Raw genomic sequence first — 12,984 nt, forward strand, 5'->3', positions numbered from 1 at the left:
AGACTTGTTGGATATGAGTTGTTGACAGGTATTTTGTTCTCTGTATGCTTCGAAATTCTAATCTCTATACATGCACACACGTGATCTTGTCTAATCCGACCCCTTGTATCGACAAAAAAAAAAAAGAAAGCAAAGAAATGAAAGGGGAATTCTAACACATTGACAGGGAAGAAATTAATATAAGAAAGAAAAAAAGAAAAAAATTTGAGAAGCTGAGCTACGGGCTTCACAGCTTAGCCCGAGGGCATCCGCCGTGAGCACCGACAGGACAACCGCCTTGCGCACCCTTGGCCGGCCCCGTGGGCTGGTTGCTCTTCTTGGGCGCCGAGATGTACCCGCCCTTGACGTTGTCGGCGTTGATGACACGGCCGCTCTCATCGCGCTTGATGCCCAGCTCGATCAGCTTAGCGAAGACCTTGGCGAAGTGGTCGAAGAAGAGCTCCTTGTCGGCGGCGTACTTCTCGACCCAGACGCGGAACTTGGGGTCCGTGGTGAGGGCGATATCGGTCGGCAGCATCATGAGCCACTCATCGCCCTCCTCGGCGTCCGGGTCGACGTAGACGAACTGGCTGATGCCATTCTCCAGCGTCTTGGGCTTCCACTCCAGCTTCAGCAGCAGGTTGAAGAACTGGTTCGAGAACCGCGTCGGGTTGTTCACCCAGGGCCCCTCAAAGCCGCTGCGGTCGCTGTGGCACCGGCCCAGGTTGTGTCCGCCCGCCAGCGCAACGATCTCCTGGTCGTTGAAGCCCATGCGGTAGAACACCGCGCGCAGGTGCTCGGCCCCCTGCGCGGCATCCGGCAGCCGGCCCCGCGGCGGCACCTTGGAGTCGTCGACCAGGTCCGTCCGTCCGGGCTGCCAGGAGATCTCCGGCCCGCCCATCTCCTTGATCGCGACCACGCCGGCGAGTGTCCACAGGTCGGCGTATGTGATCCACGGGTGCTTCTCCTTGACGGGCTCGAGGAAGGCCCGTCCGTACTGCAGGCCTGCGTTGGCCGGGTCGCCGCCCTCGGCTTCGTAGCGCATGCCGGCGCCGTTCGAGCCGCCGGTGTCGGTTTCGAGGTCATATGTTCCTGATGAGTGCCTGGAGATAGAAAGTTGGTTTGTCAGTGGCAAGCGTGCTTTTGAGTGGGCGAAGCATTGCAGATCACACAGGGGAAAAAAAAAAAAAAAAAAAAAGAGGATCTTACCATGCCAGCCGTACGAAGACAGGTCCAGCACTGCCATCATCATAATCAGGCTTCTTCAGCTGAGCAACAATGTCCTTGCGGACGGCATCATAGTCCCCCGGCTTGCTCATTTTCGGCCGAGATTGTGTTTATTTTTCTGGGGTATCGCGGAGGGTGGTTAATGGACACAGAAACAGATACAGAAACAGAAACACGAATGGGTATCGTCAGCAAAAACAGAGAGAAAGAGATAGAGAGAAGAGAAAGAGAGAGAGAAGAAAGGGAAAGAAGTTATACAAAGACTGATCTCGTTCGCACATGGAGAGAGAACTGAAAAGTGAGTGGATCCGCGGGCCGATGACTGCTCGACTGCCGAGGTTCATTTTGGCAGAGCAATCACCGTTGTCTTATTATTATTACTGTTGTTGTTGTCGCCATCTCCGAGTTGGATTATTACACGGATGGAGTATCTATCTATCTACCTACAGCATTACGGTGTTTGACGGTGATCGCTGTCTCTGTGATTCTGGACACGATCGGGGAGGGGAGTGGTGATGCTCCAACAGTCTCTGGTTTTACAGCCAACAGCATTCATCTTCTACATCCGACTGAACACACTAAGGGCTTGATTTGCAGCAAGAGACGAGAAATATCTACTTGATCTAAGCTGATCTGGCTGTCTATCTATTGGCTGTTGAACGTTGATGCTGGGCTGCAATCCCGATCAGAAACCGTGCGGATTCAACCTCGGAACTTGGATAGGAATTTTACAGCATTTTATGGACAGAATTTTCTGAAGACTGATTTGAATCCAGTGGGTTTGAGATGGCCATTGATGATAATGCGATCATTGCATCCATTGTAAACGATACTGATGTCCAGACACAGTGTATATGTCTACGCTGTGGCCACATTTGCCACAGCCACTCTCACTCTCACTCCTACAAGGGAGTTAACTCGGATTGACGGAGAATGAATTGCCATGTGAAATCGCCTGGATCGACTTCGTGTGTTCCTCGATATCGTCCACCGCGTCTCAAATCAAACGGAAAACAATATCGCGAGAATTAACTCATGCTCTCGATATGTCTGTTCCACCCGCGCTCGCTCGCTCTTCTGCCTCATCCCGACTCTCACCACCAACGCCAACGCCAACGCCAGCAACACCCGCATCCTCCAGCTTCAACCTCTCCCTCTTCAGCTTAACCATCTCCCACTCCCCCCTCATCCTCCCCATCTCCCTCCTCATCCCCCGATTCACCTCCCGCAGAGCCAACACCCTCTCCCTCCACACCCCGCTCACTCTCTCCACACGCTCCACCAGCGCTCCAAACTCCCTCCTCACCCACTCCCTCTCGCCCTTCAGCCGTCGCGCCAGCACCGCATACCGCCGGACGCGCTGCTCCAGTCTCCGCCGCTGAGAGACCTCGGTGCCCGTGATGATCTCGATGACGTCGTTGATGGGCGCCGTGTGCTCGGCGCCCAGCGTGCCCTTCTCGATGTGCTTGGAGATGCGGATGAAGACGGCGGTGATGTCGTCGGCGATCGAACGCAGCAGGATTTGCTTGGATGGTGTGTTGAGCGTGGTGAGGTTGTGGAGCCGTGAGGCGTAGGTGGGGGTGAGGCTGCGTTTGGCCATTGTAGAGTATAGTAGAATTGATTGAGAATTGTTGTAGGTTTGGGGATGGTTGGGATTGGGGGAGAAGATATGTATGCGCTGTGGCTTTATGCTACGACGGTACATATTGTATGGTGGTATATAGTGTATGGTATATGGCATATGGTATATGGTATACAAAAGACGGGGCCTGTGTCACGCGGTCTTCTTTGTTGGGCTCCCGTCGCTTGATTGCGCCCATTGTCTTTGATAATGCAGGCGGATGAGGCTCAACGGGTGTTTCTAGAAGATGGGCTGTTTTATTGATCTGTTTCAGTTTGTATGGTCTTTGCTGGCCGATATTGATTCCCAGACTGTACAGAGTCATTCAAACGGCATGTCAATAGCGTCATTGGAACCTATCGTAGAGCGGCCACAATCGCGTCTCCAACCTCGTTCGTCCCTGCTTTCCCTCCCAGGTCAGGTGTGCGAATCCCACCGTCCAAGACGCTCTGCACTGCACGTTCAATCTGCTGCGCCTCGGCCTCCATGTCTAATGAATAGCGGAACATGAGCGCCACGCAAAGAATCATGGCGACCGGGTTGGCGATGTTTTGGCCCGCGATGCTACAGTCAGTCGATCGACGGTCAGGCTTGTCTCGTCTCGTCTTGTCTCTGAGACACGGGACAAGGGGGGCAAAACTCACGTCGGTGCCGAGCCATGCGTCGGCTCATAGAGCCCGTTCGTCCTCTTCCTCGTATCACTGGGTAGCCCGTCCAGACTGGCGCTGGGCAGCACCCCCAGCGTCCCGACGATCGAACCCGCCTGGTCCGAAATCATGTCGCCGAATGTGTTATCCGCCAGGATGACGCCGTTCAAGGCGCGCGGGTTGGTTGCTAGGATCAGCGACGCCGAATCCGCCAGCTGATGCACCAACTTCACCTGCGGGTACTCGGTTGTCATGGTCTTCTCGACGACGCGGCGCCAGAGCCGCGAGGAGGCGAGCACGTTCGCCTTATCCAGAGAAATTACCGGCCAGACGGGCTCGTGCCGGAGCGCGATCTCCGCCGAGAGGCGGGTGATGCGTTGGACTTCGCGCTCGCTATAGCCCCATTCGTCCATTGCTGCTCGGGTCAGTACTTGTTCTCTCTTGGGTCTGCTCCAAGCGAGCTAGGACATGGACAACAGTACCATAATCTTCTTCCTCGATCTTTTTTCCAAAATACGCCCCGCCGCAGTTCTCCCTCACCACGACAAAATCCACGCCCTCGATGACCTCGTGCCGGAACGGGCTGAACTCCCTCGCGATCGACGCGCTCGGCGAGCTAGCCGAGCACGGTCTGAGGTTCGCATAGATGTCCATTGCCTTGCGAAGCTGTAACAAGCCGCCCTCGGGCCCGTCGAGGCCCCGGCGGATGTGGTCCCACTTGGGACCGCCGACAGCTGCGAACAGGACGGCGTCGGATGCCAGAGCCGCCTGCTTGACTTCCTCCGTGACGGATTTGCCGTGCGCGTCGATGCTGCAGCCGCCGATGAGCTCATGGCGGAGGTTGAATTTCCGGCTCTGACTCCCGAAGGCTTGTAGGACTTTCACGGCTTCGGCCATGACTTCGGGTCCGATCCCGTCGCCGGGAAGGACGAGGATGTCAAAGTTGGTTGTCATTTTCTGTGAGATACTGGACGCTAGAGCAGATGTAGTCTATTCGGACAGGTTCAGAGTGAGTTCAGAACTGAGCTGTTATGTCCCAGAGCCACGTTCTTTTCAGCAAAGAGCCTATATAGATGAATCGAGTAAAGTAGGTCCTCATCGGGTATCGGTCTTCAGAGCGAAGCTGCGGGGTTAGCAGCCACGGTGTTGGTCCGAATTAGTTTGAATGTCGATATCTGTCCGGGTTCAGATTATCTTGCCCTGCCTCTCTGGCTATCCCATCTTGAAAAAGGATAGAGTGTGCCTTGTGCACAGCAAGTTCGCCGTCAATATGAACGATCTCCCCAGGGGCTGCATCTATAGAAATTGGACGAATGCAGACATCCTCGCTCTCGGCTTGCACTCTCCAATCATCGTAAATTAGTTCAGCATAGTAATACAAACAAGTAGTCTAAACCTGAACCCAATGGGCCAACTCTGAAGGCGTGGATGATGGATGATGGACAGCTTCATCGTCCTTGGGACAGTGCAGATCCCCCGCAAATCCGCTGAGAGAGTCCCTCCGGTACCGGAAAGCTAACTCACCGCCTTTATTTGCCAGGCAACAAGGCAGCCAGGGCTAGCCCTATCCCCTCCTGTTTGCACTGTTTGGGCTAATCGCATTTGTCATGGATGGGGTGCATGCAGCTAAATTTTTGTCAAGAGATCAACATTCGTTCAATACAACCCGAGAGAGCACGATGGGCCAAGTAGAGGAACTACCGGACGATTTCGACGAGTCGCTCAATCTCAACGAGCGGCCGCCTGCCACCGATGCGCCTCCCAGCCAGCTGTACAATGAAGGCCCCTCGCCCGCCGCAGAGGAGACTCCGTTTCCGATCAACGAGGAGAGGTTGAAGGAGATCGAGAGCAATGATCCCCGAGCGCCAAAGCTGCCGCCGACCATGGCATCGGTCAGGTCGAATACCGGTGAAGATATCTTGAAAATGATGAACAAGACGCCGCTGTTCATGACGGATATCAACGAGGCGGGTGATGAAAGTGCGTTGACTTTGTCTACGGGGCAGCTAGCTCAGCTGGGAGACTAACGCAAATCTCTTGGATAGACGGCGAAAACCCGGTGCTCGATGCTCTGCAAGCTATGCAGAACGAAGGTACCCGCGGGGAAGTTGCTCAGAGCTACCGCGAGCAAGGCAACGAGGCCGCGAGAGAGAAGCGATGGATCGACGCCAAGGAGTTTTACACCAAGGCCATCGCAGTCGTGACGGTCAAGGATAATAAGTGGGAGAAGCCTGAGGATCCCAAGGAAGAGGAGAAGCTTCTGCGCCAGGTCGAGGAGGCGTCGTATATCAACCGCGCGCTGTGCAATCTGGAGCTGAGTACGTCCCTTCATCGTTTGCGTGTTTTGTGGATAGCTTAACTCAACGGCTTTTTACAGAGAACTACCGTTCTACGACTCTTGATTGCGCCTCGACCCTCAAACTCAACCCGAAGAATGTCAAAGCATACTACCGCTCCTCGATGGCTTTGTTCTCCCTCGACAAATTGGTAGAGGCCGAAGATGCTGCCGCTCGAGGTCTCGCTCTCGATCCCGACAACAAGCCTCTTCAGCAAGTGGCCGCGAAGATCGCCGATCGCAAAGCCGCGCTTGAGCGCATCGCCGCGAAGAAGAAGGCGGAGGAAGAACGGGTGCAGAAAGAAAAGCTGCTCCTGAGCACTGCCCTACGCGCCAGGCAGATCAGGACCCGCAAGACAGCGCAGCCGCCTGATATGGACGATGCCCACATCCGTCTGACCCCGGATCCGCTCTCTCCTGAGAGCACTCTCGAATTCCCCACCGTGCTGCTGTACCACATGGACGCCCAGACGGATTTCATCAAGTCCTTCTCCGAGATGAGCTCCATCGAAGACCACCTGGAATATATCTTCCCCTTGCCGTGGGACGAGAAACACGAATACACGATCAACACTGTCGACTGCTATATGGAGACGGTAACGGGGGGTCTAATCAAGGCCGGCAAGAAACTCCCACTCCTGCAGATCCTCAGCGGGGGCAAGGTCGAGGTTGTCGACGAACTCGTCAAAATCTACGTGATTCCCACCGCCAAGAGTGCGAAGTTCATTGCCGAGATGAAGGCCAGAAAGGAAGGCTGATTTGCTTTGGCCTTGCATCGGCTATCTATCGACTGAGTACTTGGTCCCAATGCGCTATTGTGCTCCAGTTTACTGCCAAGGTTGCAATGGCTAAGTTCAGCCAATATGAAGGACTACCGAGCTTGACCGCAACTGAGCCTAATACCTGCTAGCTTTCATCCCAAGAAGGGGAGTGGTGTCCACTATCCTATCTAATTTACCCCAGAGGACAGAGGATGATTATCCGCTCGTTTGCAATCTCCCCACATTTTGCACTCCGCAGATTCGGGCGTACCGTGGACCTCGTCAACCTGCAGAGATCCGACGTTCGTCCCTTCATGTGCAGTCTGCAACATATCGGCTGGATGTACATAGATTCAGATGGCGCCGGAATCATGGGCCGAGTATCCTACCAACACCATACTTTGACGACTCTATAGAATATTAATGAAATAAATGACCGAATGATAAATCAATCTTGCCATTGATGGAAGGAAGAGAGTTAGTCTCCGGCATATTCTCTTCTCATTAACTATCTAGTCTAGACTACGTGACAAGTGGCAAGCAACCTTTCAATCTAACTAAATTGCATGAGACGCTCAGCCATCTGTCGTATTTAGCCGGATGGAATGCGGGGAGGTAGTCCTGTTTCCTCGATTCCTGAAGACCTCCACGTAGTTACTACCAAGTAATTATTATTATCATTACTATTGATTATTACAGGGGAAGCTTGCTCTACAGGCATATTGTTGGCAGATCCTCCTACCACGGAGTACGGAGTACATAGTACATACTCCGTACACTACTACACTATGGAGTATGGAGTATGGACTATCGAGTCCTATCCTGGGATGTCGATCATGGTTCGCCTTTGACAGACCAGGATTGCCCATCCCCTGAGTCTGACAACCGGCCTCATCATTGCCGTTCGTGAAGAAAAAGCATCTCAAGCCCGCGACACAATAATTCTCGTGCTTGAAACACGGCTGCAAAAGGCTGAGCCTGCCGTCGACGAAGACTAGCTGTTCCGGTCAACTTCCTCGTCGAGGATAGATTAATTCTTGATCCACTCCCTTCTCTTGTTGACTTCTTCGTGCCCCTGGGCGCCATTTTCAGGCTAAAGGCTATGCTTCTTTTTCTTTTTGCTAACTTGGTGCAACTATGGAGTAGACCTCACTCCTCAGTCGACCAACAGGAATCTCTTCCTCTCCCCTGCAGTTTCTGCACCAATCTGTCACGGTGCCAGATGCCGAGCTAGCTCGCGCTATTTACCCCCATATTATTGTCGTTCTTGCGCTTTGCGCTGAAGAATCATACGGCTTTCAGAGAAATCCCGACTGGTTGATGACAGGGGGGCCTAGGATCAATTGCTCCCAGAATTAATCTGGATCAATATGGAGTGTGTCTTTGCCTTCCGTTCTTGGTGAGGGGGTCGTTGTGTGTGTGTGCGAAATGGGTATAAGAAGGGCGTTCAAACCCGCTGGGTTGAAGCCTTTCGCTGTTGACTTACTACCTCTCTCCGGTATCTCCACTCCTTTTGCAAGATGGTTCATCTTCCCTCAATCGCGGCGGCCTTGGCTGCTCTGCCTCTGTACGTTGTCTCCTCTCTGATCCTACCGGTTGCTTTTTTGATAAAGGAGAAGGTCTAACATCGCAGCAGTGTCTATGGCGCTGGTTTGAACACTGCTGCCAAAGCTAAGGGACTGAAATACTTGGGATCCGCCACCGACAACGGCGAGCTCTCGGACGCTCCCTATGTGGCCCAACTGAGCAACACCGAGGACTTCGGTCAACTAACCCCCGGCAACTCCATGAAGGTTTGTCAATCCAGAGGTCACTGTTGTGCAACTGCAATCACTGATCATCGTGCTTTGTTCAACAGTGGGATGCCACCGAGCCCAGTCAGAACTCCTTCTCTTACGCCGGGGGTGATGCCATCGTCAACCTGGCCCAGGCAAACGGCCAGTTGATGCGCTGCCACACCCTCGTCTGGCACAGCCAGCTGCCCAACTGGGGTAAGTGATTGTCTATCGACCTTCATCGAATCCTCTTCTAACGGCCGATAGTCTCGAGCGGAACTTGGACCAATGCCACCCTCATTGCGGCCATGAAGAACCACATCACCAACGTCATGACACACTACAAGGGCAAGTGCTATGCCTGGGACGTTGTCAACGAAGGTTAGTTGCTCGCAATCAGATATTCCCCGATTTCATACTCTCTTGACTAACGCCACCGATCCATCCTCCAGCTTTGAACGAAGACGGTACCTACCGGGACTCTGTCTTCTACAGAGTCATCGGCGAAGCCTTCCTCCCTATTGCGTTTGCGACTGCCGCGGCGGCCGACCCCAATGTGAAGCTATACTACAACGACTACAACATCGAGAACCCCGGCAACAAGGCGACCGGTGCGCAGAGAATTGTTAAGCTGGTTCAGTCATACGGAGCCAAGATCGACGGCGTCGGTCTCCAGGCACACTTCATCGTCGGCAGCACCCCCAGCCAGTCGGATCTGACCACTACCCTCAAGGGCTACACTTCCCTGGGCGTCGAGGTAGCCTATACTGAGCTCGACATCCGCATGCAGATGCCTTCCAGCAGCGCAAAGCTTGCCCAGCAGTCTGCCGACTACCAGAGCGTGGCTGCCGCCTGTGTGACCACCCCGGGCTGTATCGGTATCACCATCTGGGACTGGACTGACAAGTACTCCTGGGTCCCCAGCGTCTTCTCCGGCTATGGTGATGCTTGCCCTTGGGATTCCAACTATGTCAAGAAGCCCGCCTATAACGGCATCCTGGCTGGTCTGGGAGCAGGCTCTTCCACCGGCACTACCTCTTCCTCTACTCTGACCACCACCACCAAGACCTCCACCACGACAGGTGCGACTACCACCGGCGTCTCTCAGAAATGGGGACAGTGCGGCGGTTCCGGCTGGAACGGTCCCACCACCTGTGTGAGTGGCACTACCTGCCAGAAGCAGAATGATTGGTACTCGCAGTGCCTTTGAATAGGTAGTCTAAACCCTTGTGAGGCTTATCTCGTGTCTTGAATGTTTCTCCGCCATGCGGGTAATTGGAGGTGTCCGACTCCTTCGTCTGAGCTATGGTATATGGATATGTACCTTTGTTTAAAGAATGAAGCAAAAAAGAAGAAAAAAAAAATAAAATAAATCAATTTTTCCCCCACGTCTGTGCGTTTGACAGTAGTTATGTAGTTGTAACTTGTCGCCCAATTCCAATATTCCGGCCAGACAGAACTTAAAGAATTGTGCGGTTTCCTTTTATGGCAAGATCATGTGCCAGCTCCAGCTTCGATGGAATTCTTTCAAGTCTCTACATCGCTCGGCTCAGCTCTCTCTCTCTCTCTTCATCTCTCTACAGATCATCCACCATGCTCCAACTCGAACTTGAAATCCCTCTCTTTGATTCGAAATTAATATATCTAAGATAGCATATGGAAGTGCGCCTATGAAACTCAATATGTGCTTTTGGCTTTTTGTCTTTCCAACCGCCCAGAGTGTCTGTCTGCAGCGAGGAAATCCCGCGGATGATATGTGCAGTCGCAAATAATATCAACAAATGGTTTTTTTTCCGACAACGCCTGAGAAACCGATAGTTTACAACAAAGGGAAAAAGTGAGAGGGCGGTCAATAGTTGAAATAGTATGGGTGGGCGCAGTGTCCTACGTCTGGAGTGGGCACGCTCATGTCCAGGCTAGTTTGCTGTTGTTGCCCGTGGCTGATGCTCGGGTCATGGTAGAATCTTAAGGGGAAGGAATGGATGCTTGGAGGAGCCGCCTGGTGGAACAAGGGGATGGATGGACTGGGTACGGAGAGTGCGGTTGCTGCGTCGTGGCCTCGCTGCGGGACTCTGAGGGAGGGTATTGAGGAGGCTGGGGGGCAGGAGTCCCAGCTGGTATGCGTGATGGTGTCTTCGCTCCTGCTATTTGCTGATTCGGTGTGACTCATGAGGTTCCCCATGGATGGGAAGACGGAGGTGTGGGTTTCCATGTCGAAGGCTTCCTTTCTGTATAATCGATTCATATCCGAGTCGTTAATTGGGGCTCCGGGGGAACCGCCGATGCTGCTGTCCATGTCATCTGGGAGGTGAGCGCGAGAGACGTATACTGCTGCTTGTGGATCTGTGAAAGAATGAGTATACCCTCGCTAGACCCCGTTTGCCTTACGTACCAAGCTGGCCGTTCAGGAAGCTCTCTTCGTCTTCCCGGACGCGATAGATCTCATCTAGCACCTGCAGACGCTCCGAGGGCGTGATCTGACGGCGGATAGACTGGTCCGCTTCTCGGAGCTTACCGACAGTGATTCCACGGCTGTCGCGAAGCTCGCACAGAATGTGGATGAGCAGTCGGACTCTCTCTGATAGTGAGGTCAGCTTTTTGCACATTCGACCATGTGCACCAAGTCAAGAGGGTTTCGTGTGTCTCACCTGCTTTTGGAAGATGATCAGGCTCCTTATGCGTTACACCAGATGGCCACCAAGCTGGCTTTGTCAACTCGGGATCTAGCTGCCGGGAAACTCCAGCGATGAGCTTGCGCCCATTGTAAGGGTAGTTGACCTGTTTCCGGGGCTCGACGAGTTTGACATATGCTTTAGCAATGGTTCGACAGTTGATTTGCTGCAGACTCTCGAATGCCTTCTCGTAGTATCTGCGCAGGCGCCTCTGGTCCCGAAGCGGCAGCATAGCCCTCTGATTGCAGGTAATATTGATGGCCACCATACATTCATGGGAAACTTTCTTTCTCTTGGCGTGACGGCTGCCAGCATGAGACTTCTCTAGTGGAGTCTCCGTCTCAACTTCATTCGTGTATTTGCGCTGCGTTTCGAGGCTGGAAATCGATTCCTTTCTCGTCAAGATATCGGTCCCTGCGATGTCGAGTGACTGCGGGGATAATGGGCTTCCTTCTCTGGCCGCTTCTGAAGCGGTATAGGAAAAATCTGGGCTCTGTGATCAACACGCTGTTGCCTTTTCATATACTCTCCCAGGTCTTACCTGGGCTCGAAGATCCTGAGAGGCTATCTTTGCTCGATATGGCAACAGCCCTCAGAAAGGTCTCGGTTACACTGGGAGACAGGATTGACTGGCAGCTATCTGCGATAGACGGAGAAGCTTCGAAGCCGAGCTTGCCACTATGATCAACATAGATGATGGCAAAATGCACATAGCTGAGACCAGCGAGGTGCACATCGGATGAGTCCGGTTTCTTCTCACGCATCTGTCAGTTTGAGTCTTGCAACAACAGCAACAACAAGCTTGCCGGATTCACCATACCGTATGTTGCGAATCACTTGGTTCCTCATCGAAGGGTGTTGGTAAATCGGAGCCGTCTAACACCCAAGGTTTAGTCCACAATCTGGGTTGCCAATCAAGTGTAGGGGAGCAAGTGGTACCTACAGCCTGAAGACATGTCTGATCTGGGAGATGGAGAGCCGCTAGGTGCAAAGGAGGCTGATTGATATGAGAGTTCCAAGCCCACAGACCGAAGCTTGCAGGATTTTCTTGAGGCTAAAACTGTTCTGCGAATCCGTGGTGTACTTTATATCCGCGAGGCAGCTCTTGTCAAAAACATGCCAAAATCTCACGGAAAAAGCAACTCTTCCTGAGAAATGCTTTCACCGTATTGAGTTGCACTGGTGGTTTATCCAGGCCAAGACCGTGTCATCGTTATGCACAGAGTTATGTGGCACTGCATCCTACAGGGGCAATCCGCTCGGCTGCATTGAACTACAGACTATCGCCTCGTTACATTTGTCAATCTTCAAAGACCAGCTGAGCTGCAGTTCTGACAGAAGTACAGTTGCCGAGCGACTGAGCCTCTCCGGGTACGGGCTACGTATCGATAGTTTCATCGAGAGGCATCGCAAGATCGATAATCATTCAATCAGTCTGCCCTCATCCGAACACGTCACGCGAACATCAAGGTCAAGCACTGTTGCAACTGAAGAACTGAATAAGTCGCTCATCTGCTGCAATAGTGAAGTTGTTCTATGGGATCGTACCTGGTTGCCGGTACCCAATCACGAAGTCAAACGGACCAACAATCCACATTCTACTGAAGCCAAGCTTGGCATATGGATGACCAGGAAAGAGGCAAGAGTTTGGTACTCCTGTAACAATGGCCTCGGAGTGTCAACTATAACGCCCCTGGCAGCGTCCTCCACGGTCCGCTTTGGCTCGAAACAACCATGCGATCGACCGTCCAATTGCTCAACTTGATATTGCCGTGCCCATTAGTGTCCGAGTTGGGGTTACTTGAGACTCAAGCCTCCTTACATGGGACGGTCCTAACCGACGTTGCTGAGTTATCAGTGGGAAACAGCACGCTAGATTTTTACACATGAAGTCAATGGGCCCGACTATGTGGGCCATTCTGGGGGGGGGGGGGGGGGGGGGGGAATTGGACCCTCCGGCGCCCTCC

General features: G+C 53.0%; 6 protein-coding genes across 6 annotated transcripts, besides 3 other annotated features; 2 read left to right on the forward strand and 4 right to left on the reverse strand.

The window, feature by feature from the left end:
• Positions 1-226: 226 nt before the first annotated feature.
• On the reverse strand, positions 227-1,298 carry ACLA_086870 (peroxidase; the record flags this gene model as incomplete). The annotated part of the gene is made up of 2 exons (XM_001268410.1): positions 227-1,082; positions 1,189-1,298. 2 exons carry the CDS (start codon positions 1,296-1,298, stop codon positions 227-229), a joined length of 966 nt encoding a protein of 321 aa, XP_001268411.1.
• Positions 1,157-1,177: a microsatellite.
• Positions 1,299-2,239: 941 nt separating the features above from the next.
• On the reverse strand, positions 2,240-2,806 carry ACLA_086880 (uncharacterized protein; the record flags this gene model as incomplete). Its single annotated transcript, XM_001268411.1, has 1 exon — positions 2,240-2,806. The coding sequence occupies one exon, from the start codon at positions 2,804-2,806 to the stop codon at positions 2,240-2,242; it is 567 nt and encodes a 188-aa protein (XP_001268412.1).
• Positions 2,807-2,920: 114 nt separating this feature from the next.
• Positions 2,921-2,961: a microsatellite.
• A 222-nt stretch (positions 2,962-3,183) lies between these two features.
• On the reverse strand, positions 3,184-4,428 carry ACLA_086890 (3-isopropylmalate dehydrogenase; the record flags this gene model as incomplete). Its single annotated transcript, XM_001268412.1, has 3 exons — positions 3,184-3,391; positions 3,472-3,889; positions 3,957-4,428. 3 exons carry the CDS (start codon positions 4,426-4,428, stop codon positions 3,184-3,186), a joined length of 1,098 nt encoding a protein of 365 aa, XP_001268413.1.
• Positions 4,429-5,153: 725 nt separating this feature from the next.
• ACLA_086900 (HSP70/90 family co-chaperone CNS1) lies at positions 5,154-6,567 on the forward strand (the record flags this gene model as incomplete). The annotated part of the gene is made up of 3 exons (XM_001268413.1): positions 5,154-5,454; positions 5,520-5,792; positions 5,852-6,567. The coding sequence occupies 3 exons, from the start codon at positions 5,154-5,156 to the stop codon at positions 6,565-6,567; spliced, it is 1,290 nt and encodes a 429-aa protein (XP_001268414.1).
• A 1,523-nt stretch (positions 6,568-8,090) lies between these two features.
• ACLA_086910 (putative endo-1,4-beta-xylanase) lies at positions 8,091-9,555 on the forward strand (the record flags this gene model as incomplete). The annotated part of the gene is made up of 5 exons (XM_001268414.1): positions 8,091-8,137; positions 8,207-8,363; positions 8,429-8,561; positions 8,613-8,726; positions 8,798-9,555. The coding sequence occupies 5 exons, from the start codon at positions 8,091-8,093 to the stop codon at positions 9,553-9,555; spliced, it is 1,209 nt and encodes a 402-aa protein (XP_001268415.1).
• A 639-nt stretch (positions 9,556-10,194) lies between these two features.
• ACLA_086920 (DUF2841 domain-containing protein) lies at positions 10,195-11,973 on the reverse strand (the record flags this gene model as incomplete). Its single annotated transcript, XM_001268415.1, has 6 exons — positions 10,195-10,688; positions 10,738-10,923; positions 10,994-11,503; positions 11,559-11,781; positions 11,838-11,893; positions 11,961-11,973. The coding sequence occupies 6 exons, from the start codon at positions 11,971-11,973 to the stop codon at positions 10,195-10,197; spliced, it is 1,482 nt and encodes a 493-aa protein (XP_001268416.1).
• A 965-nt stretch (positions 11,974-12,938) lies between these two features.
• Positions 12,939-12,961: a microsatellite.
• Positions 12,962-12,984: the final 23 nt, after the last annotated feature.

The sequence above is a fragment of the Aspergillus clavatus genome, genomic scaffold (assembly GCF_000002715.2).
Source record: "Aspergillus clavatus NRRL 1 1099423829806 genomic scaffold, whole genome shotgun sequence".
NCBI classification, from domain to species: domain Eukaryota; kingdom Fungi; phylum Ascomycota; class Eurotiomycetes; order Eurotiales; family Aspergillaceae; genus Aspergillus; species Aspergillus clavatus.